Genomic DNA, 27,504 nt, shown 5'->3' with positions numbered 1-27,504 from the left:
ACTACAGTGACTCACAGAGTAATACTACAGTGACTCACAGAGTAATACTACAGTGACTCACAGAATAATACTACAGTGACTCACAGAGTAATACTACAGTGGCTTTCAGAGTAAAATTACAGTGGCATGCAAAGTAATATTACACTGGCTTGCAGAGTAATACCACAGAGAATCTTGCAGTTATACTACAGTGACAGAGTAGTGCTGTCGTCTAAGAGATTCTTCTCTTCATGGACGTCGTGGTTTCATTTGTGATAAAACCTTCATCTACTCGTGGACCTGGAGACGTCAGTGAAGAACATGTTCAGATCCTTGAGACACTTCCACGTCTTCATGAAGCTCACCTGGTGCAGGTGACGCCGAGGAGACGCAGTAACAAACTCAACTGGAAGTATTTCTGATCCGACTGAGAGAGTGTTGAGGTGAAGAAACAACACTTCTAATGAGACTCCACTGCAAATATCCTCATTAACGTCCAAGTATATCCTCAGTAGTTTTACTTTTTCTTCCACTGGTTGTTGGAATAAACGAGGAAAACGTGAATATGTTCGAAGGAGAAGAAAAAAACGAGATAATTGTGATAAATTCAATTAAAAAAACATCAAAATCACAATATTAACTGACATTTAAATTTAAATTGAATGATCGACATGATGGATGGATGGATGGATGGATGAGGGATGGATGGATGGATGGATGGATGGATGGATGGATGGATGGATGGATGGATGGATGGATGGATGGATGGATGGATGGATGGATGGATGGATGGATGGATGGATGGATGGATGGATGGATGGATGGATGGATGGATGGATGGATGGATGGATGGATGGATGGATGGATGGATGGATGGATGGATGGATGGATGGATGGATGGATGGATGGATGGATGGATGGATGGATGGATGGATGGATGGATGGATGGATGGATGGATGGATGGATGGATGGATGGATGGATGGATGGATGGATGGATGGATGGATGGATGGATGGATGGATGGATGGATGGATGGATGGATGGATGGATGGATGGATGGATGGATGGATGGATGGATGGATGGATGGATGGATGGATGGATGGATGGATGGATGGATGGATGGATGGATGGATGGATGGATGGATGAGATATTTAACGGATCATTTGAATCGTCAGGAGGTTGTTTGTGACTCTCTCTCTCCTGGCGGACGAGCGAACACAGTGAAGATTGAATCCCCGAGAGAACCTTTTAGAAAAGACGCCGCCGGAGAAGAAAGAAGAGATTCTTTACGTTTAAGTTGAGAGAAGAAGAAGAACTTTAGAGAAACTAAACTATCTTTATATTTGACTCAATAACTCGATCTTATGGTTTAATATCACAGACGATGAAACAGTTTTACTCGTTTTACTCCTTTTTAATTCATGTCTTCTTGTCGCAGCAACGTTTCTTTATGTTTCTGCTTTAAATAATTCAGCGTAAATTGAAAAGTTTTTAATTTGTACGACTTTTTTTGATTCATTGTTTTAAAGGACGTTTTATTTTTTATTTTTCCTTCTCCTCACATCAATGGTTGGTTAACAAAGTAACACATTTATTGTAATGGATTTTATTTGACTTCATTATTTGTGTTATTGAATAACTCTATGATTCACTGAAACATGTTCACACCTCAGGCACACAGTGGTGCAGTGGTTAGAGCAGTGCTTCACAGCAGGAAGGTTGTTGGTTCAATACCAGGCCAAGACAAGGGTCTGCCTCTGGCCCAACGGACCTGGAATAGACTCCAGTCCGAGCCAATAAGGGAGAAAGTGATAGAAAATGATTCAATGATTGTGACTGTAATGTTTTTGTATTATTTTTTAATGTTGGAGAAAAGTTATTGAGTCGTCGTAGTATTATTTAAAGTACATTTTAGTGTAAGTATTAGTGTAAGTAAGTATTAGTGTAATTATTAGTGTAAGTAAGTATTAGAGTAAGTAAGTATTAGTGTAATTAAGTTTTAGTGTAAGTATTAGTGTAGGTAAGTATTAGTGTAAGTAAGTATAAGTGTAAGTATTAGTGTAAGTAAGTATTAGTGTAAGTAAGTATTAGAGTAAGTAAGTATTAGTGTAAGTATTAGTATAAGTAAGTATTAGTGTAAGTAAGTATTAGAGTAAGTAAGTATTAGTGTAAGTATTAGTGTAAGTAAGTATTAGTGTAAGTAAGTATTAGAGTAAGTAAGTATTAGTGTAAGTATTAGTATAAGTAAGTATTAGTGTAAGTAAGTATTAGAGTAAGTAAGTATTAGAGTAAGTAAGTATTAGTGTAAGTATTAGTGTAAGTAAGTATTAGTGTAAGTAAGTATTAGTGTAAGTAAGTATTAGAGTAAGTAAGTATTAGTGTAATATTAGTGTAAGTAAGTATTAGTGTAAGTATAAGTGTAAGTAAGTATTAGTGTAAGTAAGTATTAGAGTAAGTATTAGTGTAAGTATTAGTGTAAGTATTAGTGTAAGTAAGTATTAGAGTAAGTATTAGTGTAAGTAAGTATTGGAGTAAGTAAGTATTAGTGTAAGTAAGTATTAGTGTAAGTAAGTATTAGCGTAAGTAAGTATTAGTGTAAGTAAGTATTAGCGTAAGTAAGTATTAGTGTAAGTATTAGTGTAAGTAAGTATTAGTGTAAGTATTAGTGTAAGTAAGTATTAGTGTAAGTATAAGTGTAAGTAAGTATTAGTGTAAGTAAGTATTAGAGTAAGTATTAGTGTAAGTATTAGTGTAAGTATTAGTGTAAGTAAGTATTAGAGTAAGTATTAGTGTAAGTAAGTATTGGAGTAAGTAAGTATTAGTGTAAGTAAGTATTGGAGTAAGTAAGTATTAGAGTAAGTAAGTATTAGTGTAAGTATTAGTGTAAGTAAGTATTAGTGTAAGTATTAGAGTAAGTAATAGTGTAAGTAAGTATTGGAGTAAGTAAGTATTAGAGTAAGTAAGTATTAGTGTAAGTATTAGTGTAAGTAAGTATTGGAGTAAGTAAGTATTAGAGTAAGTAAGTATTAGTGTAAGTATTAGTGTAAGTATTAGAGTAAGTAATAGTGTAAGTAAGTATTGGAGTAAGTAAGTATTAGAGTAAGTAAGTATTAGTGTAAGTATTAGTGTAAGTAAGTATTAGTGTAAGTATTAGAGTAAGTAATAGTGTAAGTAAGTATTGGAGTAAGTAAGTATTAGAGTAAGTAAGTATTAGTGTAAGTATTAGTGTAAGTAAGTATTGGAGTAAGTAAGTGTTAGAGTAAGTAAGTATTAGTGTAAGTATTAGTGTAAGTATTAGAGTAAGTAATAGTGTAAGTAAGTATTGGAGTAAGTAAGTATTAGAGTAAGTAAGTATTAGTGTAAGTATTAGTGTAAGTATTAGAGTAAGTAATAGTGTAAGTAAGTATTGGAGTAAGTAAGTATTAGAGTAAGTAAGTATTAGTGTAAGTATTAGTGTAAGTATTAGTGTAGGTATTAGTGTCAGGGATTCACTGAATCATTTTTATGACACTTTTTTTTCATCTTTTATTTCATCTTCGTGTTCGACATGTTAAATAATATTTCATTATTTTATAATTTTTTGATTTTTTCAAGCATTTCCAGCAACATCTTGATTTAGTGATTTAAGTTTTAACTTTGATTAAAATGATAATAATCAATACATTTTAACAACCTTTCATTTTAAAGTTTACTTCACTTATTCTGAACGTTTATAATGAAACTGTTCGTGTCGTAGACGCTCGAGTCGTGACACGAGTTTCTGAACCTTCAGCGTCTCGTGGGAAAATAAACGAACGAGTGGAAAGAGCAGTCGGTAAACTTGACCTCTGACCTTTGCAGCTCGTCCTCCTCGTCTGGCATTTACTCGAGAAAACAAATTTCCTCCTGATTCAATGTTGACTTTGACGTCGACAGCAGGAGACGAACAAACATGGTTTTCTCCTCGACGCTGGAGGTCCGTTAAGAAGGATGGATGGATGGATGGATGGATGGATGGATGGATGGATGGATGGATGGATGGATGGATGGATGGATGGATGGATGGATGGATGGATGGATGGATGGATGGATGGATGGATGGATGGATGGATGGATGGATGGATGGATGGATGGATGGATGATGGATGGATGGATGGATGGATGGATGGATGGATGGATGGATGGATGGATGGATGATGGATGGATGGATGGATGGATGGATGGATGGATGGATGGATGGATGATGGATGGATGGATGGATGGATGGATGGATGGATGGATGGATGGATGGATGGATGGATGGATGGATGGATGGATGGATGGATGGATGGATGGATGGATGGATGGATGGATGGATGGATGGATGGATGGATGGATGGATGGATGGATGGATGATCCAAAGGAAGATTAAAAGAGAAGAAAGTGTTTCTAGTTCTTCTGAGGATCCATAGATCTCTGGTTTAATAAAAATGTTTCTATTCGTCGACTGAGACTCGAACGAAGACACTTTAAGTTAAAAACACTTTGATGTGTCGTTGAAGAACCTCCTGTGACCTTGAGCAGGATGACGAGGGTTGATGGAGGAACATCTGAGAAGGTCTCACACTCTTCTCTTGTCTCCTTGATGTTCCTGATGTTTGTGCGTCGCCGTCAACTCCCCGGAGACGAGAGAACTTCACGCGTTCAGGACCTCGTGTCCGTCAAAGAACTTCCATAAATATTCTCTCTGACTCCGAAGCAACGAAGAGGGTCAAAGGTCAAATGATGTCACCGGTTCTTCATCTCAGTTCGATCAGTTTCTTTTCGTTCAAACGTTCAGTTATTAACGACTTTTATCTCGACAAACGCATTTAAATGATCGTACGATGTTTTGAGGATTTTATTCAATTATGTTTCGTAAATTCTTACGTTTTGTTGGCTTTGATTTTGATTCAAATATTTAGTAATAATTTTTTTTTACAATAATTCTATTTGTTACTTTTTTCTTTTTTTTTTAATGACACTTTGTTCATTTTATTGTATGGATGGATGGATGGATGGATGGATGGATGGATGGATGGATGGATGGATGGATGGATGGATGATGGATGGATGGATGGATGGATGGATGGATGGATGGATGGATGGATGGATGGATGGATGGATGATGGATGATGGATGGATGGATGGATGGATGGATGGATGGATGGATGGATGGATGGATGGATGGATGGATGGATGGATGGATGGATGGATGGATGGATGGATGGATGGATGGATGGATGGAAAGATAGATGGATGGATGGATGGATGGACAGATTGATGGATAGATGGATGGATGGATGGATGGATGGATAGATGGATGGATGGATGGATGGATGGATGGATGGATGGATGGATGGATAGATGGATGGATGGATGGATGGATGGATGGAAGGATGGATCATTTTATTCTCATTGATTTCTCTCCCGTCAGAAGAACAAAATGTTGATATATCTGGTGCTGGACTCCAGTCTTCACTCCTGGTCTCTTCTGCTCCACAGCTGCACTCGGACGTGGACAAGGGCGACGGGAAGGTGAAGTACGTTCTGACGGGTCAGGGCGCCGCCTCCATCTTCACCATCGACCAGAACACGGGAGACATTCACGCCACCAAGCGTCTGGACCGCGAGGCTCAGGCCTACTACACGCTGCAGGCCCAGGCCGTGGACCGGATCACCAACATCCCCGTGGAGCCCCGGTCCGAGTTCGTGGTCAAGGTCCAGGACATCAACGACAACGAGCCCAAGTTCCTGGACGGACCGTACCTGGCCGGAGTACCTGAGATGTCTCCTCTGGGTACGTCTGCGACACTGATGCAGTATTTACTTTGAAGTTACTGTGAAGTTCTCCACGTATTTATCTTTACAAATACTTGTTTTATAACAAATTACTTTCATTACAAATACCTGTTTCATTACAAATACTTGTTACATTAAAAATACTTGTTTCATTAAAAATACTTGTTTCATTACAAATACTTGTTTCATTAGAAATACTAATAATAACTAATAATAATAATAATAATAAATAAAAATAAAAAATAAAAAATACAAATACAAATACAAATACAAATACAAATACAAATACAAATACAAATACAAATACAAATACAAATACACATACAAACAATAATAATAGTAATAATCTTTCAAAATAGAAATTATTCAATTGAATTCAATACAATTATCATAAATATAAAGTCATACATTATCAAAATTCAACATTAAAAAAAAAAAAAGTTTATACGTATATAAGAATATTATGACAATATTTTCTATACAGTTTTAGAAAATGTGAATGCATTGAAAAATGTTTAAATAATACTACAAAACACAGAAGTATTTTCCTTGAGGTTGTTTTCTTATAAAACAAACCAAAACCTTCACTGAAGCTCAAACTTCTCACAGAAACCTTGGTTTTATTGTCGTCTCATCAAAATACCAAAAGTTTTCTGCTCCACGAATCCTTAACTTTTGCAACATCCTTGACTCGGATCCTGATGTGATTTTCTTGATCCTCACAAACATCTGGAACATAGACCTTTATTTAGTCAATATGTTGAAAACATTCACTTTTCTCTTGGAAAATGAAGGAACAAAAACACCGGATGATGATGTTGATTATTCTTTACTAACATTCAGTTATTTTTAATCTCCACCAGATCATGTCTTATCTCAGGGTCAATGTGACCCAAAGGCCAGAAAACAAAAACCAAAAGAAACAAAAACATTATAAATAAAATATGGATGAAATCATATATGAATTAGTATTTGTTTAGATGTTGAGTATAGAAAGAACTAGTGATGTGTCGATGAAGCTTCATGAAACAGTTTCATTATCTTCAGAGTCCACTAGATGGTAGTGATGTGTTGATGAAGCTTCATGAAACAGTGTCATTATCTTCAGAGTCCACTAGATGGTAGTGATGTGTGGATGAAGCTTCATGAAACAGTGTCATTATCTTCAGAGTCCACTAGATGGTAGTGATGTGTTGATGAAGCTTCATGAAACAGTGTCATTATCTCCAGAGTCCACTAGATGGTAGTGATGTGTTGATGAAGCTTCATGAAACAGTGTCATTATCTTCAGAGTCCACTAGATGGTAGTGATGTGTTGATGAAGCTTCATGAAACAGTGTCATTATCTTCAGAGTCCACTAGATGGTAGTGATGTGTTGATGAAGCTTCATGAAACAGTGTCATTATCTTCAGAGTCCACTAGATGGTAGTGATGTGTTGATGAAGCTTCATGAAACAGTGTCATTATCTTCAGAGTCCACTAGATGGTAGTGATGTGTTGATGAAGCTTCATGAAACAGTGTCATTATGTTCAGAGTCCACTAGATGGTAGTGATGTGTTGATGAAGCTTCATGAAACAGTGTCATTATGTTCAGAGTCCACTAGATGGTAGTGATGTGTTATTGAAGCTTCATGAAACAGTGTCATTATCTTCAGAGTCCACTAGATGGTAGTGATGTGTTGATGAAGCTTCATGAAACAGTGTCATTATCTTCAGAGTCCACTAGATGGTAGTGATGTGTTGATGAAGCTTCATGAAACAGTGTCATTATCTTAAGAGTCCACTAGATGGTAGTGATGTGTTGATAAAGCTTCATGAAACAGTGTCATTATCTTCAGAGTCCACTAGATGGTAGTGATGTGTTGATGAAGCTTCATGAAACAGTGTCATTATCTTCAGAGTCCACTAGATGGTAGTGATGTGTTGATGAAGCTTCATGAAACAGTGTCATTATGTTCAGAGTCCACTAGATGGTAGTGATGTGTTGATGAAGCTTCATGAAACAGTGTCATTATGTTCAGAGTCCACTAGATGGTAGTGATGTGTTATTGAAGCTTCATGAAACAGTGTCATTATCTTCAGAGTCCACTAGATGGTAGTGATGTGTTGATGAAGCTTCATGAAACAGTGTCATTATCTTCAGAGTCCACTAGATGGTAGTGATGTGTTGATGAAGCTTCATGAAACAGTGTCATTATCTTAAGAGTCCACTAGATGGTAGTGATGTGTTGATAAAGCTTCATGAAACAGTGTCATTATCTTCAGAGTCCACTAGATGGTAGTGATGTGTTGATGAAGCTTCATGAAACAGTGTCATTATCTTCAGAGTCCACTAAATGGTAGTGATGTGTTGATAAAGCTTCATGAAACAGTGTCATTATGTTCAGAGTCCACTAGATGGTAGTGATGTGTTGATGAAGCTTCATGAAACAGTGTCATTATCTTCAGAGTCCACTAGATGGCGTCTCTGCACTATTTTGTTTTGAACAAGTGTTCTAATGAAACATCATATTTAAAGTGACGCCACCTACTGACCTCTGAAGATCATGACACTGTTTCATGAAGCTTCACCGACACATCACTAGATAACAGCTCACATAATAAAAAATAAACAAATACATGGAGCTATTCGTTAAAGATAAGAAAGGTTGGTTCCTTGTTTTATTTCTCATGTTTTATAAGCGCTTTCATAACTAGCTAACCATGCTAACATGTCAATCAAAATCAGCAAGAGTTAGTTACTTCATGTTCGGAGACGTCGATTCATGGAACGTTCCAGACTGAACGTGCTGAGCAGGTGAAGACCATCTGTTGAACTTCACGACACAAAACTGCATCGTTCACCGCCGAGCATCTTCAACGTGTGTCGAGTCCAACCACGAGTCCAACCACGAGTCGAACCACGAGTCGAACGACGAGTCCAACCACGAGTCCAACCACGAGTCCAACCACGAGTCCAACCACGAGTCCAACCACGAATCCATCCACGAGTCGAATCGCGAGTCGAACCACGAGTCCAACCACGAGTCGTACCACGAGTCCAACCACGAGTCGAATCACGAGTCCAACCACGAGTCCAACCACGATTCGCACCACGAGTCCAACCACGAGTCGAATCACGAGTCCAACCACGAGTCCAACCACGAGTCCAACCACGAGTCCAGCCACGAGTCGAATCACGAGTCCAACCACGAGTCCGGTTCACGAGTCCAACCACGAGTCCAACCACGATTCCGACCACGAGTCCCACCACGAGTCCAACCACGAGTCCGGTTCACGAGTCCAACCACGAGTCCAACCACGAGTCCCACCACGAGTCGAATCACAAGTCCAACCACGAGTCCAACCACGAGTCCAACCACGAGTCCAACCACGAGTCGCACCACGAGTCCAACCACGAGTCGAATCACGAGTCCAACCACGAGTCCAACCACGAGTCGCACCACGAGTCCAACCACGAGTCGAATCACGAGTCCAACCACGAGTCCAACCACGAGTCCAACCACGAGTCCAACCACGAGTCCAACCACGAGTCGAATCACGAGTCCAACCACGAGTCCAACCACGAGTCCAACCACGAGTCCAACCACGAGTCCAACCACGAGTCCAACCACGAGTCCAACCACGAGTCCAAACACGAGTCCAACCACGAGTCCGGTTCACGACACGTCGCGGCTTCCCCTGAAATTACAAATACTGTTGCCATGGAAACACAAGGGCTCTGACATCTTTTGGATTTTGCGGATTTTTCTGCAAAACTTAGTGACCGACGAAAGGTTTTCTCCTGACAGATACACGTGTTTATTTTAAATCCTGTCACGCATTAACAAAGCTTTAGAAACAATAATAGCACCATATTAATTCAAGTCGTCCACAGCTGTGATCGGTCGACTGGGCGGCAAAGCATTGCAGGAGCTGCTCGTGTCACCGTGACCGAGAGGGTTGTTGAGAGACATGACGCCTCGTATGCAATGTTGAGTTTATCAGTTTAAATACATGTTGATGTTTTAAAGAGCGAACAAATACAAGGTCAGTAAACGAGTCACTCTTGCATCAACTCTCGAGACCAAACTTCTTCTACATCATCTGGTCGATAAGTTGTTGTTTCTTGACAATGACTCGACGGTTTCCGTTCTGAACCCGAGACGATAAAGTGACGCATCAACAGAGAAAACACCTCCAAGGATCCGAGTCGTCGTCTGATGAGTTGATTTGATCTGAGACCCCGGAAGGTTCTATATGGAGCCTCAGCAATGTTCCTCGCAGCAGGACCTCGCAACATATTGTCTTTAACGCTTCCCATGAGCCTCGGCGCTCATCACCGGACTTTTAAATATAGTCCGAGATGATGCGAGTACGATTCCTTCCGCCCATTAGGCTGCCTGGCAGGTGACTAACTGACTCTTGATTTGTTTTCCTGGTGAAGTTTCCTGAAAGGTTCCGCTGAGAGTTGATGTGAAGATGATTGGCTGGAGGTCCGGTGTCAGCGGGGGGGGGGGGGGGGGGGGGGGGGGGGGGTGCTGGTTCTGAGCGCCGCGGGGGTCCGGGAGCTAAAGACGGATCTGGGAAATGTGTTCTGGACGAGTTCACTGAGGTCCGGAGATGATTTGAGGGAAGAGTTGGAGGAGAAACAACAAATAGATTGAAAGACTTGGATTCTTTCACCTCGAAACTTTGACCTGATGTTTGTTTCTACAGTCGTCTGGGTTTGAAGCTGGAGTTACGAACAAACTGCTGGAATAAACTAGATCTACTGAGAAGGGATTTATTTCAAATACATGTAGAGGATGATGAATCCTTCTTTATACACCTTTACCTCCCGTCACCTCTGACACGATCTCACACACTTTATACTCTTGAAAACATTCTCACACACTTTATGCTCTTGAAAACATTCTCACACACTTTATACTCTTGAAAACATTCTCACACACTTTATGCTCTTGAAAACATTCTCACACACTTTATACTCTTGAAAACATTCTCACACACTTTATACTCTTGAAAACATTCTCATACACTTTATGCTCTTAAATACATTCTCACACACTTTATGCTCTTGAAAACATTCTCACACACTTTATACTCTTGAAAACATTCTCACACACTTTATACTCTTGAAAACATTCTCATACACTTTATGCTCTTAAATACATTCTCACACACTTTATGCTCTTGAAAACATTCTCACACACTTTATACTCTTCAAAACATTCTCACACACCTTATGCTCTTAAATACATTCTCACACACTTTATGCTCTTGAAAACATTCTCACACACTTTATACTCTTGAAAACATTCTCACACACTTTTATGCTCTTAAATACATTCTCACACACTTTATACTCTTAAATACATTCCCACACACTTTATACTCTTAAATACATTCTCACACACTTTATACTCTTGAAAACATTCTCATACACTTTATGCTCTTAAATACATTCTCACACACTTTATACTCTTGAAAACCTTCTCACACACTTTATACTCTTTAAAACATTCTCACACACTTTATACTCTTGAAAACATTCTCACACACTTTATACTCTTGAAAACTTTCTCACACACTTTATACTCTTGAAAACATTCTCACACACTTTATGCTCTTAAATACATTCTCACACATCTTATGCTCTTAAATACATTCTCACACACTTTATGCTCTTGAAAACATTCTCACACACTTTATACTCTTGAAAACGTTCTCACACACTTTATACTCTTGAAAACATTCTCATACACTTTATGCTCTTAAATACATTCTCACACACTTTATGCTCTTAAATACATTCTCACACACTTTATACTCTTGAAAACATTCTCACACACTTTATACGCTTAAAAATATTCTGACACACTTTATACTCTATAAAACATTATCATACACTTTATACTCTTGAAAACCTTCTCACACACTTTATACTCTTTAAAAAATTCTCACACACTTTATTCTCTTAAAAACATTCTTACACACTTTATACTCTTGAGAACATTCTCACACACTTTATACTCTTAAAAATATTCTGACACACTTTATACTCTATAAAACATTATCATACACTTTATACTCTTGAAAACCTTCTCACACACTTTATACTCTTTAAAAATTTCTCACACACTTAATACTCTTGAAAACATTCTCACACACTTTTTACTCTATAAAACATTATCATACACTTTATACTCTATAAAACATTATCATACACTTTATACTCTTGAAAACCTTCTCACACACTTTATACTCTTTAAAAATTTCTCACCCACTTTATACTCTTAAATACATTCTCACACACTTTATGCTCTTAAATACATTCTCACACACTTTATACTCTTGAAAACATTCTCACACACTTTATACTCTTAAATACATTCTCACACACTTTATGCTCTTAAATACATTCTCACACACTTTATACTCTTGAAAACATTCTCACACACTTTATGCTCTTAAATACATTCTCACACACTTCATGCTCTTGAAAAGACTCTTAAATGTTGGTATAATAGTGACACCAGACCAAACCAACAGAGCTCGGAGCTACTGGATCAAACTTTCAGCCAATCATAGACATCATTACATCATTTTTAAAAAAGAAACATTTGAAATGTTGAAAGATTGAACCTCGTGACTGAAGAACCGACACAGAGGTCGCGGGGTCACCTCCTGGAGGAGGAACCTTCAGTAAACACGGGGCAGCGAAGGATTAAAGAGCAGCCGAGCCTCGATTGCTCTTCACAGACGTCTTTAAATCGTTAGCGTTCGTCGCTGATTAATGGCTTCAATTTAAGGGAAATCATGAATTGAATTAATTCCAGTGATTAGAGCCTCGGACCAGAGACTCTCTGTCTTCATCTCCACGAGCTCGTGCTGAAGAACCAGGAACAACATTTGACCTTTGATTAGTCCTGAGGCTTCCATTGATTATTGATTATTAATGTTTGAATATAAATATATTTAATTTACTTTATTTTTATTATCAGTGTGTGTGTGTTGTTGTGATGTGTGACTCTATTGTATCATTAGTGTGAGTGTCTTTTTGTGACGTGTGACTCTATTGTATCATCAGTGTGTGTGTCTTTTTGTGACGTGTGACTCTATTGTATCATCAGTGTGTGTGTGTTGTTGTGATGTGTGACTCTATTGTATCATTAGTGTGAGTGTCTTTTTGTGACGTGTGACTCTATTGTATCATCAGTGTGTGTGTGTTGTTGTGATGTGTGACTCTATTGTATCATTAGTGTGAGTGTCTTTTTGTGACGTGTGACTCTATTGTATCATCAGTGTGTTTTGTGTTGTTGTGATGTGTGACTCTATTGTATCATTAGTGTGAGTGTCTTTTTGTGACGTGTGACTCTATTGTATCATCAGTGTGTGTTTGTGATTTTGTGACTCTATTGTATCATCAGTGTGTGTTGTTCTGATATGTGACTCTATTGTATCATCAGTGTGTGTGTGTTGTTGTGATATGTGACTATATTGTTTCATCAGTGTGTGTGTGTGTTGTGATGTGTGACTCTATTGTTTCATCAGTGTGTGTTTGTGATGTGGGACTCTATTGTATCATCAGTGTGTGTTGTTGTGATGTGTGACTCTATTGTATCATCAGTGTGTGTTGTTGTGATGTGTGACTCTATTGTATCATCAGTGTGTGTGTGTTGTTGTGATGTGTGACACTATTGTATCATCAGTGTGTGTGTGTTGTTGTGATGTGTGACTCTATTATATCAGCAGTGTGTGTTGTTGTGATGTGTGACTCTATTGTATCATCAGTGTGTGTGTGTTGTTGTGATGTGTGACTCTATTGTATCATCAGTGTGTGTTGTTGTGATGTGTGACTCTATTGTATCACCAGTGTGTGTGTGTTGTTTTGATGTGTGACTCTATTGTATCACCAGTGTGTGTGTGTTGTTGTGATGTGTGACTCTATTGTATCATCAGTGTGTGTGTTGTTGTGATGTGTGACTCTATTGTATCATCAGTGTGTGTTGTTGTGATGTGTGACTCTATTGTATCATCCGTGTGTGTTGTTGTGATGTGTGATTCTATTGTATCATTAGTGTGTGTGTGTTGTTGTGATGTGTGACTCTATTATATCATCAGTGTGTGTTATTGTGATGTGTGACTCTATTGTATCATTAGTGTGTGTGTGTTGTTGTGATGTGTGACTCTATTGTATCACCAGTGTGTGTGTGTTGTTTTGATGTGTGACTCTATTGTATCACCAGTGTGTGTGTGTTGTTGTGATGTGTGACTCTATTATATCATCAGTGTGTGTGTTGTTGTGATGTGTGACTCTATTGTATCATCAGTGTGTGTGTTGTTGTGATGTGTGACTCTATTGTATCATCAGTGTGTGTGTTGTTGTGATGTGTGACTCTATTGTATCATCAGTGTGTGTGTTGTTGTGATGTGTGACTCTATTGTATCATCAGTGTGTGTTGTTGTGATGTGTAACTCTATTGTACCATCAGTGTGTGTGTGTTTTGTTATTATGTGTGACTCTATTGTATCATCAGTGTGTGTGTGTTGTTGTGATGTGTGAGTATATTATATCATCAGTGTGTGTGTGTTGTTGTGATGTGTGACTCTATTTTATCATCAGTGTGTGTTTGTACAAAACTCTATTTTCATTAAAATACTGACATTAGAAAATGATCTTAAGCTCCTCCCACTGAAAACAAAACTGTTGTTCTGGAGATGAAATCTTGTTGTGGTTTGTCACTGTGCATCATCAATGGTCTCCACCTCCAAGGGACTTGTTGTATAAACAAAGCGTGATCACAGCTGGAAGAGGAGTGAAACCATTATTACGTCATAATGGACTCTCACTACATGACACCAGAGTTGTTACTAGTTGATGTTTAATGACACCAGAGTTGATACTAGTTGATGTTTAATGACACCAGAGTCGATACTAGTTGATGTTTAATGACACCAGAGTTGATACAAGTTGATGTTTAATGACACCAGAGTCGATACTAGTTGATGTTTAATGACACCAGAGTTGATACTAGTTGATGTTTAATGACACCAGAGTTGATACTAGTTGATGTTTAATGACACCAGAGTTGATACAAGTTGATGTTTAATGACACCAGAGTCGATACTAGTTGATGTTTAATGACACCAGAGTTGATACTAGTTGATGTTTAATGACACCAGAGTTGATACTAGTTGATGTTTAATGACACCAGAGTTGATACTAGTTGATGTTTAATGACACCAGAGTTGACACTAGTTGATGTTTAATGACACCAGAGTTGATACTAGTTGATGTTTAATGACACCAGAGTTGATACTAGTTGATGTTTAATGACACCAGAGTTGATACTAGTTGATGTTTAATGACACCAGAGTCGATACTAGTTGATGTTTAATGACACCAGAGTTGATACTAGTTGATGTTTAATGACACCAGAGTTGATACTAGTTGATGTTTAATGACACCAGAGTTGATACTAGTTGATGTTTAATGACACCAGAGTCGATACTAGTTGATGTTTAATGACACCAGAGTTGATACTAGTTGATGTTTAATGACACCAGAGTTGATACTTGTTGATGTTTAATGACACCAGAGTTGATACTAGTTGATGTTTAATGACACCAGAGTCGATACTAGTTGATGTTTAATGACACCAGAGTTGATACTAGTTGATGTTTAATGACACCAGAGTTGATACTAGTTGATGTTTAATGACACCAGAGTTGATACTAGTTGATGTTTAATGACACCAGAGTTGATACTAGTTGATGTTTAATGACACCAGAGTTGATACTAGTTGATGTTTAATGACACCAGAGTTGATACTAGTTGATGTTTAATGACACCAGAGTTGATACTAGTTGATGTTTAATGACACCAGAGTAGATACTAGTTGATGTTTAATGACACCAGAGTTGATACTAGTTGATGTTTAATGACACCAGAGTTGATACTAGTTGATGTTTAATGACACCAGAGTTGATACTAGTTGATGTTTAATGTCACCAGAGTTGATAGTAGTTGATGTTTAATGACACCAGAGTTGATACTAGTTGATGTTTAATGACACCAGAGTTGATACTAGTTGATGTTTGTAAGTTGTAAAGTGTGTAAAATATAATAAAAAAGTATGAATAAAAAAAAATGGCCGACACGTGTGAGCGAAACATTTCTCTCGAGACTAAAAGATGGTTTAATGAGCTCCGAGAAGAGAAGGAACAACAAGTGTGGAATAAAGAAAGTCTTTATATTCCATTAATGAATATTCTTCCATCATCTTATCTGAACCGTGGGCCCGAGAACGACAACGAATACAATCAACTCATCAAACCTGAAGCCGGAAAATCCTTCTTTTAAGGCGAAAAAAAGCTTCTAATTTTGTTTCACTGCTTAATTGTTTCCAGCGACTGTTTTGTTTCCTGCTGCGAACACTTCGTAAGAAGCGTTCATGAAGAACATCTTCTCCTGGAATCAATGTTTGCAGCACTTGAACTGCAGGAAGGACGAGCATCAAGTGAGCATCAAGGGGAGAAGAAACACTGGATCAACTTCACACTAACATTAGACCTACAGCTGAACCCCTTGCTCACTGGTCGGACCATACATCCCTGCATACACCCCCCTACCAGCTCCGATCAAGACCCGGATCATCACCTGAGGAGGTCTCCCACCAGCTTCAGGACTTCTTATGACCACCAGGACCTGGAGATGCACACGTCTGTGGTTCTGGATTCAGGATTTATCATGGACAATGTCACCAGGGACAGATGAGTAAAGATCTATGGATGACAAAGGAACCTGTGGACAGTCAGGACCACTGCTCTCAGGTCATGTTGGCCAGAGCCTACCTGAGAAGAAGCATCGGCGAGAACAAGGTTGCAAACAGAAGGAGGATAGAGGACCACATCAGGAGTAACTACAGAAGGCTCTAAATAAATCTCTATTTGTTTCCGAAGGCCCAGAAACTAGGGACGTGCCGGTGAAGCTTCATGAAACAGTGTCATGTTGTTCAGAGGTCAGTAGGTGGCGCCATCACTTCAAAAATGATGTTTCATTAGAAAACTTGTTCAAAACAAAATAGTGCAGAGACGCCATCTAGTGGACTCTGAAGATAATGACACTGTTTCATGAAGCTTCATCAACACATCACTACCATCTAGTGGACTCTGAAGATAATGACACTGTTTCATGAAGCTTCATCAACACATCACTACCATCTAGTGGACTCTGAAGATAATGACACTGTTTCATGAAGCTTCATCAACACATCACTACCATCTAGTGGACTCTGAAGATAATGACACTGTTTCATGAAGCTTCATCAACACATCACTACCATCTAGTGGACTCTGAAGATAATGACAGTTTCATGAAGCTTCACCAACACATCACTACCATCTAGTGGACTCTGAAGATAATGACAGTTTCATGAAGCTTCACCAACACATCACTACCAATGAGTGGACTCTGAAGATAATGACACTGTTTCATGAAGCTTCATCGACACATCACTACCATCTAGTGGACTCTGTAGATAATGACACTGTTTCATGAAGCTTCATCAACACATCACTACCATCTAGTGGACTCTGAAGATAATGACACTGTTTCATGAAGCTTCATCAACACATCACTACCATCTAGTGGACTCTGAAGATAATGACACTGTTTCATGAAGCTTCATCAACACATCACTACCATCTAGTGGACTCTGAAGATCATGACACTGTTTCATGAAGCTTCATCAACACATCACTACCATCTAGTGGACTCTGAAGATAATGACACTGTTTCATGAAGCTTCATCAACACATCACTACCATCTAGTGGACTCTGAAGATCATGACACTGTTTCATGAAGCTTCATCAACACATCACTACCATCTAGTGGACTCTGAAGATAATGACACTGTTTCATGAAGCTTCATCAACACATCACTACCATCTAGTGGACTCTGAAGATAATGACACTGTTTCATGAAGCTTCATCAACACATCACTACCATCTAGTGGACTCTGTAGATAATGACACTGTTTCATGAAGCTTCATCAACACATCACTACCATCTAGTGGACTCTGAAGATAATGACACTGTTTCATGAAGCTTCATCAACACATCACTGCCATCTAGTGGACTCTGAAGATAATGACACTGTTTCATGAAGCTTCATCGACACATCACTACCATCTAGTGGACTCTGTAGATAATGACACTGTTTCATGAAGCTTCATCAACACATCACTACCATCTAGTGGACTCTGAAGATAATGACACTGTTTCATGAAGCTTCATCAACACATCACTACCATCTAGTGGACTCTGAAGATAATGACACTGTTTCATGAAGCTTCATCAACACATCACTACCATCTAGTGGACTCTGAAGATCATGACACTGTTTCATGAAGCTTCATCAACACATCACTACCATCTAGTGGACTCTGAAGATAATGACACTGTTTCATGAAGCTTCATCAACACATCACTACCATCTAGTGGACTCTGAAGATCATGACACTGTTTCATGAAGCTTCATCAACACATCACTACCATCTAGTGGACTCTGAAGATAATGACACTGTTTCATGAAGCTTCATCAACACATCACTACCATCTAGTGGACTCTGAAGATAATGACACTGTTTCATGAAGCTTCATCAACACATCACTACCATCTAGTGGACTCTGAAGATAATGACACTGTTTCATGAAGCTTCATCAACACATCACTACCAACACCCAGAGACAACACAAGGGTTCACAACATTTGAATATAAAATACATCATTGAGCCGACACGTCAGCTCTCACATTAACCACTGACCACTGCAGGATGAAATCACTGCTGCTCCACACATCATTAGCCGGTCGTAATGTTGTGGCTCAGCCAGTTTTCCTGGAAAGCTCTTCAGGGATGCTGGCACACAAGCGTCGAGGATCCTCGTCTCGCATATATTTTCATTAGCAGCCGACGACAGGGTTGATGAGGAGCGACACGTCGCGCTCGTCCTCGGAGGATTAATAACAACAAAAGGCAGGAATCTGATGCAGCATCACAAACACTGACGGGAGTCGAGGGCCAAATTGAGCAGCAGACGACGGCTCGCTGGAGCAGAAAGGATTTATTCAAATTTCAGAGTTTTTTTCCTCCGACATCCTCCTCTGGCGGCTTCTTCCTCTCATCCTGTCCATGTGTTCGCAGGAAAACAACCTGTGGAGACGACAGGTGTGGAAATGAATCTTTGATTTGCTCTGAAAACCTCGTGAAGGTTCTACTTGTTTCACCGTGACCCCTTGACCCTTGAAGCCCTTTGTTACGAGGGTCACTCACCCGACTTTGCACCTTTCTTAAAAAAGGGCAAGAATTAACTCATATTTTCAGAAATGTTGTAGTATTTTTAGATAAAATACTTCGTCTGCAGATGAGTATTATTAACATTTTGGGTTTTCATTTATCCAAATTTTCGACTTCATAAAATGTAATTTTGTAAGAATAATAATAAGAAGAATATGGTCGAGACGTCCTTGACATGAACTTTCATTTACTGCATTTTTCACCTTTTTAAGAGACTTTAATTTTGTTTTGTTTTTTACATTTGATACGATAAGAATCTGTGCTTTCATTGGATCCTGGTTTGTGGGGATTTTGTTCTGAACCACAAAAGTATCGACGACTTAATTTTGTCAAATGTTTGTTTGTTTAAATGAACAACATTTTTACAACGTTAATTTAAACATTACAGAGGACAACTTCTGAACAGCTCCCTCGATGCTTTGCCGCCCAGCCGACTGATAAAAGGAAGACTTTAGTCAAAGCAACATAGATATAGAATTTAAATACAGTCTTGTATTTTAAAATTTGTTTTAATTTAGTTTGTCGTTATCATCGATCACAAATCTTATCAGAGTCAGAAAACCTTTAGTGCTGCAAAGTTTTGTTATAAATTATATTATGGCTGTTACAAAGACATTGTTTCTTTCATTTAATTTTAAGTGATTTTTTAGGTCAGAAAAACAAACAACTGGATGTTTTCCAGTAAGTGTTGGCATCTCGTCTCAGGTCAGGATTAATTCAACTGATTTATATTAACATTGTTTTATTCAAATCTCATACATTTTACATAAGAATCACCAACTTAGAAAATCATATATTTTAAAACGAAAGAATTTATGATTTTGTGCAAAGAAAGAATCTGTTTAAAAGACGCGTTGATTTCACCGCCGTCGTGCGACGAGGTTTCACAGCGAAGCTAAAACAAAGAGTTTCTTCCGCACGAAGGGAAGATGGTTAGAGTTTCAGATACGGTGCCGGGAGTCGAACCCGCGGGGGGGAAACAAAACAATGCTTACCAAAGACAGTAAATCCTCCGGCGGCGTCGGCCGCGGCTGATTATGTTTTTCTTCTCTCGCTGTTCTGACCGACTGACAGAAGCGAAGGATTAGAGTCTCTGTTGCTCCAGGAATTTAAAAACACAACCTCGCGTCGCTGCCGTTCATTTGATCTCGGCTGCCGAGGAATCTGTGTCGAGGAAACGGTATCTTCAGGAACGATAACTGAACCTCGTGAGGTCGGTGTAGGGAAGGAGCGACAAACTCACACGAAGGTTTCACTGATGTTCCGCCACATGGTGTTGATGCTACTGCGAACAGGAAGTCCTCGCGGAGGATGTTACGGCGCCTCCTGGCCTCTTCGAAGAAGGTGTACAAGCACAACTTTACTACACACAACACCAAACGACAACATCATGATACACACTCGTCGTAGTTCGAATGCATAATTCCAAGCAGAGCACGAAGTTAGCATAGATGCTAATGTTGGATTAAAATGATTATACACGATACGTATACGCCAAAAATCAAAATATAAAGTATAAATTACTCGCTTCATCTAAGAGCTTAAACGTTAAATCAACATTCCTCTCAGACTGATCCACTGGTTCAAGACAAGCTTGGATCAGATTTAGAAACGACACCAGTTATTTAAAACATCTGCAAATCACACCTTGAATCGTAGATCAAAGAACGAAGACACACCCGGGAAAGGGGGGATAAAAGACGGAAACCCCCGCCTGAGAACATTTGAATGATTAGATTACAAGAAAACAAATTAGGATGTCTCTCTGTGGGGGATCGGGACACAGGGAACTTGAAAGAACCATTTGGCCGGAAAGAACGACCCCCTGGGCGGGAAATTTTCCTTAAATATAGCGATGTTTCTACAGATCGGGACCTTTTCTCCGGAACTATTGACCTGTACAGTCGCCGGGAGAAAGTGTGTCCGATGGATCGTAAAGCTTGTATTTTGTTTGACTTGAAGCGGCGAATAAACGACCCGTGACACACTCTTGATTGTCCATCTTGCTCCACAAAGCGAAGCATAAGAACCGGAACGGGAAGTGGCGGCGTGTTGGAGCGACGGAACGGACTCCGTGTTTTGACCGTTTTACTAACTAGCTAGCCTATAGTTTCTGTCTACAAAAACATGACTTTGACTTTAACTGAGTTTGCTTTTTTTCTTGAACAAAAACCACATCGAACAATACTTTCAAGCTGAGATACACAAACGTGTGCCATCGTCAGGTCTGTGGTCTTCACCTTCACGACCTCGTGCTACCGTTTGTTTACGTGTCGCTACAGCAAACCTTTGTTTTCATCGTGTCAATCATCTTGATGATCAACATTCAGCACGTGATTCTTCTCATGTTGTGAGACGACCCATCAGAGACCAGGAGTCACATGTTTAGTTTCGAATCATCTCGCTCGGAACCAGAGAAGGACCTACAAACACGACCTTCCATGACGAACTGGACTCAAGGATGACACGAGTGTGAACCAGACAAAGCTGCTCGTGGAGAAAATGTTTTGTTCGTTGAAGTGAAATCAGTCTTTTCGTGTTTGATACTTTCAGCAGGAAGTGTCTTTGTCGTGAACATAAACATTTTTCAACACAACTTAACATCTCAACACGAGCGACACTGTTTTTTTCTCCTCAAATTCCAGATGAATTGTCACAGATTAAGATCTTTGCTCGACAAAAAACATCCTCTGGTTCACGTTAGGATCGACTTCCTGCTGCTGATGCGACGACATCGATGTTCATTCATTCTAAAGTTTGCGATGAGCTGCTTGGCAGTGGACTGCGTCGCTTGAATGCTTTGTTGATTTGATTTTAAGTGAAATTTTGCAACAATGCTGAGCTGCAGCGACAGCAACTGATGGTCTGTAGACTTGAGCGAAGGAAAGTGAGACAAAGAAAAGAAGGATGATGTTAAAGGACAGAACAAGATCTGATTCATGATTGTAACATATGAGACTATTTCTCATGAAATATCTTACTTCACTATAAACATGTTTTCTAAGATATTTAGTTTCCAAATTCGTTTTTTCAATCTTTGTCATTTTTTATATAAATGGAAATATTTTATATTACAACTAACACAAACCTACACACCTGACATACCTGTGAAAATCTGGTAATGTCAGATAAGAGTTTAAATATACTTGAGGTATCACTGGGTTTGTGGTGAAGAAAGAGCTGAGCCAGAAGACGAAGATATACATTCACGGTTAAATCTACACCGAAAACTTAACAAGATCATCGTCTGGAAACTCTATTAAAGTAACTCAAAACTTGAGAATGTATTTGTTCGTACAAACTCGTTCACGTGTGTTTTATTGATTTTCTTCTAAACAAAAACTTTCCTCGAGGCTGTTTTAATGGAAACATTAGACTCACACGTCCTTTATTGTCGTTCAAGTATCACAGGTGTGAACAGAACCAAGTCAATTTGCATTTGTCTCAGACAATAGTTGTAAAGCGCAGACATTTTAAAAGTACACGTGCATATATACATAAGTAAGTAAGTAATGTTTATTTGTATAGAGCTTTTCCAGACCAGGGTCACAAAGCGCTTAAACAATCGAAACAATATTCAATAAAGTATATACTTTAAAGGTCAAGATAATACTGAGAACAACACAGGAGTTCCAGAAAATCAAGGAAAAGCCTGAACAAATAAAACGTAACATTATTTTTAAGGTGACGACAAACCATAAAGTTCTGTTTAACATTCAACCAGACATTCACCAGAATAAAAAGAGAATTAAATTGAGTAAAAATGAAGTTTAAATGGAAAGTGATTTAAAAAAACCGTATACGAACGATGTACAGCAATATAACACGAGAGCGAAACATCATCTACAGCATCTTGGAGGTAGATATATTTGAGGAGTGATTTCCTGAGGAGGGAACAAGGTTTTTCAGAACTCGTGGCTCTGCATCGAAAGCCGCGGTTCAAACCAGACGACTTTGTTCAAGTCATAAAACCATAGACCAGAGATGACATCATCATCATCCTGAAGATCAAACTCTCTGCTCCTGACGGAGACACCGAGCTCCTCCTGGTGGTCTTGAAAACCAAAGTGTGTCGCTTCTCCTTCGCAGGAACGATGGTGGTGCAGGTGGCCGCCACGGACGCCGACGACCCCACGTACGGCAACAGTGCCCGAGTGGTCTACAGCATCATCCACGGACAGCCGTACTTCTCCGTGGAGCCCAAGACAGGTCGGTAACATTTCATCTGCAATATCCGCGGTGGGTCTGAGGGTCCCGGGGTCCGTAGAGCTCTGTTCTTCTGCGGTCCTTTCAAACCACCTGATGTCCGTCGCCGTCCGTGGGGTCACCTTCGGGGTCACCGCCGAGTCGTGTTTCGCCGAATTAATCTCGGGAATGTGTGGCGGAGGCAGTTTCCCGCCTGACGCTGTCGTCGACGGAAGGATTTATTGCTCTGCTGCTCCACGGACGTCCCTGAATGAGTCTATTTTGTGAGGAACAAGAAAAGTTTGACGACGATATTTTCAGCAGAAAAACACTTCAGTTACCTTTAGTTTGATTCAATCATGGAGTCCAGGAGGGATCCGGTCACTTATTTATCTTTCTATAGGGGAACCGTGTCGGTTCCGCTCGAGCGACAGATGTTGTTCATGGTAGAGACGAAGGTCTTTGAAGCAGAACTTTTTCTTTTGAATGTTTTCACGGTGGAGACGAAGACGGCGGGAAATAAGGATCAGCAGGAAGTGAACCGTGTTGGCGTCGCAACATGTTTAAGCCGTTGTCGTGTGAGAGTCGCTTTTCTTTGGAGCTCATCACCAGTTTGACGATATGTAGAGCGTCAATGATTTACACCGGTTGATGCTGTCGTGTCCACGAGCAAGAGGCTGACATGCTGCGTCGCAGCCTACTGCCGTCAGTGTTGATTGAAAAGAAAAAGTCCCTTTTTTGTAAATTTAGTAAAAAAAAGTGTTAAACATATTATTAATACTTAAAGTAAGTGAGTTATAGTTATTTGTAAAGATCTTTCTAGACCAGGGTCACAAAGCAATTACACAATCAAAACAATACTCAATAAAATATCAACTTTAAAAGATCAAGACACATAAGACAAATACAGGAGTCTCAGAGAATCAAGGAAAAGGATCATAGAAATGTGAGTTCTTCTACTAGAGCGGCTCAGAGTTTTGTATGAACTGCAGGCGAGACACATCCTTCTGGTTTAGACACTAAATAAACTCTTACAATAGTGTCAACGACACAAACACATGGATTATAAGATCCAGATCATGTTGTGACAACGTCCGGAAAACTTATGTCTGTTTCGTTACAATATTCAGTTTCATTTCATTCACCTCTTCGCTAATTTGGGGGGATTGTATGCAACATAACAGGATCTCGAGGTGCAACATGAATATAAGAAGGAATCCTATTGGCTAACAGACTCAAGAGCATGACCTGTATCTTGGATACTGATTGGCTCACATTGTATATCAGACAAGTACAAATTAGCTCTCGCTTTGCCTGTGTTCGTTTGTGAGGCCAGAGGTGTTTGGACCAGTACCTCATGGTACTACACAGTACTACACAGTACCTCACAGTACTACACAGTACAACACAGAACTACACAGAACTACACAGTACTACACAGTACTACACAGTACAACACAGTACAGCACAGTACAACACAGTACTATGCAGTACTATACAGTAATACACAGTACTACACAGTACTACACAGTACTATAGAGTACTATACAGTACTACACAGTACTATACAGTACAACACAGTACAACACAGTACAACACAGTACAACACAGTACCACACAGTACTACACGGTACTACACAGTACTATACAGTACAACACAGTACTACACAGTACAACACAGAACTACACAGAACTACACAGTACTACACAGTACTACACAGTACAACACAGTACAGCACAGTACAACACAGTACTATGCAGTACTATACAGTAATACACAGTACTACACAGTACTACACAGTACTATAGAGTACTATACAGTACTACACAGTACTATACAGTACAACACAGTACAACACAGTACAACACAGTACCACACAGTACTACACAGTACTACACAGTACTACACAGTACCTCCTATAGCAGGACGGGTTTGCATCTCCAATATAAGACGATTTGATACGTATCCAGGTCTAAGTCTAAGAATTGAAGTTTCATCACAGTCAAGATCAGTAAAACAGTTTTATTCACTGTTTTTTTTTAAGATATTTGTTTATTGATTTTGTACATAAAACAACCAGTTCAGCTCAACAGTGTAAATGGTTTGATACACAGAGAAAATAAAAAATATGAAAGAAGAAAATGTCCATCAGAAGAAGAGAAGTAGCATTTTTGCAGCTATAAATATATGCATATATATATATATATACCCACACACTCAAACATATACAGTATATTCATAAAATAAATATGAAAAGATGTAAAGATACATACTTGTATAATTAACAGAAAAGATAAAAAAGAACTCAAATAAAAAACACAAAATAAAAACAAAATAACAAAAAAAAAGAAAGAAAAAACATAAAAAAAACAAACTACATTCTGTAGATAATGACATTGTCAATGTAAACCAGCATTTAAGATAAAGAAAAATAAAATAAAAGATTTAATGAGGTGAAAGTCAAGTGCATGTTCTTTTTGAACCTAAACATTTAAAATCTTTGTAAATGACAAAAACCGGTGTATTTTCACTGATAGTGGCCGTTCCTGGAACTAAACAGTGGCCATAAAAGATACTGAGACTGTAGAATAAATATTTCTGGTTCAGTTGAAGACTCGTCGCACTCGTCTGTCAAAGAAGGAAAGACTCGTCGACCTCGAACGACGACACGTCAGTGAAATGAAGTTTTGATATAAAAATTCTCGGGGACGAGTCTCCAGATCCGAACATAATGCAACATCAGCTCCAATCAGTTCTGGACCCGTTTCCTTTTGGATCCTTTAAGCCCATGATTGGAGATAAAAAAGATATTTAATCAAGAAGTGCAGGATCCAATCACTCAGGGCTTTATGTTCTTGTAGCATCTGGTCCGTGAGGAACATCTCTGACCAGAAATGAATCATCATCTCGACGTACGTTCAGTTCCACCAGCGTTTCCACTCACGACAGAAACAGCGAGAGTTTCGTGGTCGACGGAGAACGACGTGTTCGGCAGAAGATGGTGAGAAGAAGCTTAAACCAGCAGCAGCAGGAGATGAGAGTCTGTTGACTTGTGAGCTCGTTTCTTCTTCTCTTCATCCGTCGGTGAAGTGACTTCATATCTCCGTGGCTGGATCATTAGCCACTGCCCTGCCGCGCCTCGCCTGCTTCTCTGCGCTTAGAAGCCGCTGAAAAACACACACACAGGCCATCCCATAATGTTGGCCTCACACACACACACACACACACACACACACACACACACACACACACAGGAATGCTGGTCTAATTCATGAAGTGGGTTACAAAGTGACAGCCACTGCATTGCAGGGATTTATGGAGTTTGTTTTTCCCGTAGTGACCAGTGAGTGTCCACAGAACGTTTGTACTTCATCGTCTTAAACATGAAATAAACATTTCAACTCCTACGTACCAGATGTATCTGCGTCGAATATGTGAAGCGTTACAGTGTCACGACTACGAAAGTAAGTCCGCGCCATCAGAATATTCAGTCCGTCTCGGGACACACAACGACACACAACTATTCTCACACACACTCATACTTACAGAAGACGTGTTGTTCAAATGAAGGGATGCATGAAGAACAGGAAGGTTCTGGGTTCGATGTCCTCAGAGAAGTGTCCGAGGTTTTACTAGGATTCACTGACATGTCTTTAGGTAGGTTAGGTAGAACTTTATTGATCCTCAGCAGGTCTCCTTCGGGAAATCGTTTTTTTTCCAATTAGACACAACAATACAGCAATTATTCTTAAAAATAAAAATAAGAACAAGAACAAAGAGAAATAACGAGAAAGAACAAGATGATACAATCTAAGTCTAAAGATAAAGAACATAGATCAAAGAAAAATAACAAAGACTAACATAGAATAGAACATCAAGATACTTTTACTTCACTCCTGCCTAGACTTTAATATTCATTTGTTTGCATCGTTACATCGACGTGTTTTCATACAAGTATTTTCTGTAATGACACGTGGACGGTGTGGAGTCAATAACCGAAGGATCCCGAAGGAACCGACACTTCCTCGACTCCCTCCGTCTCCCGGGTCTCGTGTTCCAGGTCCAGGTTCTGGTCTCTGCGCTAATGAAGCTCCCGCTGATGCCGTTTCATTAGCAGAACTTCCATGTTTGCATGTTCGCAGAAGCACGTTCACATGTTTGTGCGGCGTCCGTGAAGAAGTTTCCTGG

General features: G+C 39.3%; 1 protein-coding gene across 1 annotated transcript in view; it reads left to right on the top strand.

Moving 5' to 3' along the window:
* The window catches only part of LOC148080540 (cadherin-7-like), a 190,851-nt gene that overhangs the window by 77,532 nt on the left and 85,815 nt on the right, over positions 1–27,504 (top strand). The window contains exons 3-4 of the mRNA XM_087788432.1: positions 5,485–5,779; positions 23,220–23,339. Coding sequence (XP_087644558.1) covers positions 5,485–5,779; positions 23,220–23,339 — 415 coding nt within the window. The remainder of the gene's footprint in view (positions 1–5,484; positions 5,780–23,219; positions 23,340–27,504) is intronic.

The sequence above is a fragment of the Callionymus lyra genome, chromosome 4, assembly GCF_982586985.1.
Source record: "Callionymus lyra chromosome 4, fCalLyr1.hap1.1, whole genome shotgun sequence".
NCBI classification, from domain to species: Eukaryota; Metazoa; Chordata; class Actinopteri; order Syngnathiformes; family Callionymidae; genus Callionymus; species Callionymus lyra.
Note: the sequence above shows the minus strand (reverse complement) of the source record. Positions and strands in the feature narration are given on the sequence as shown.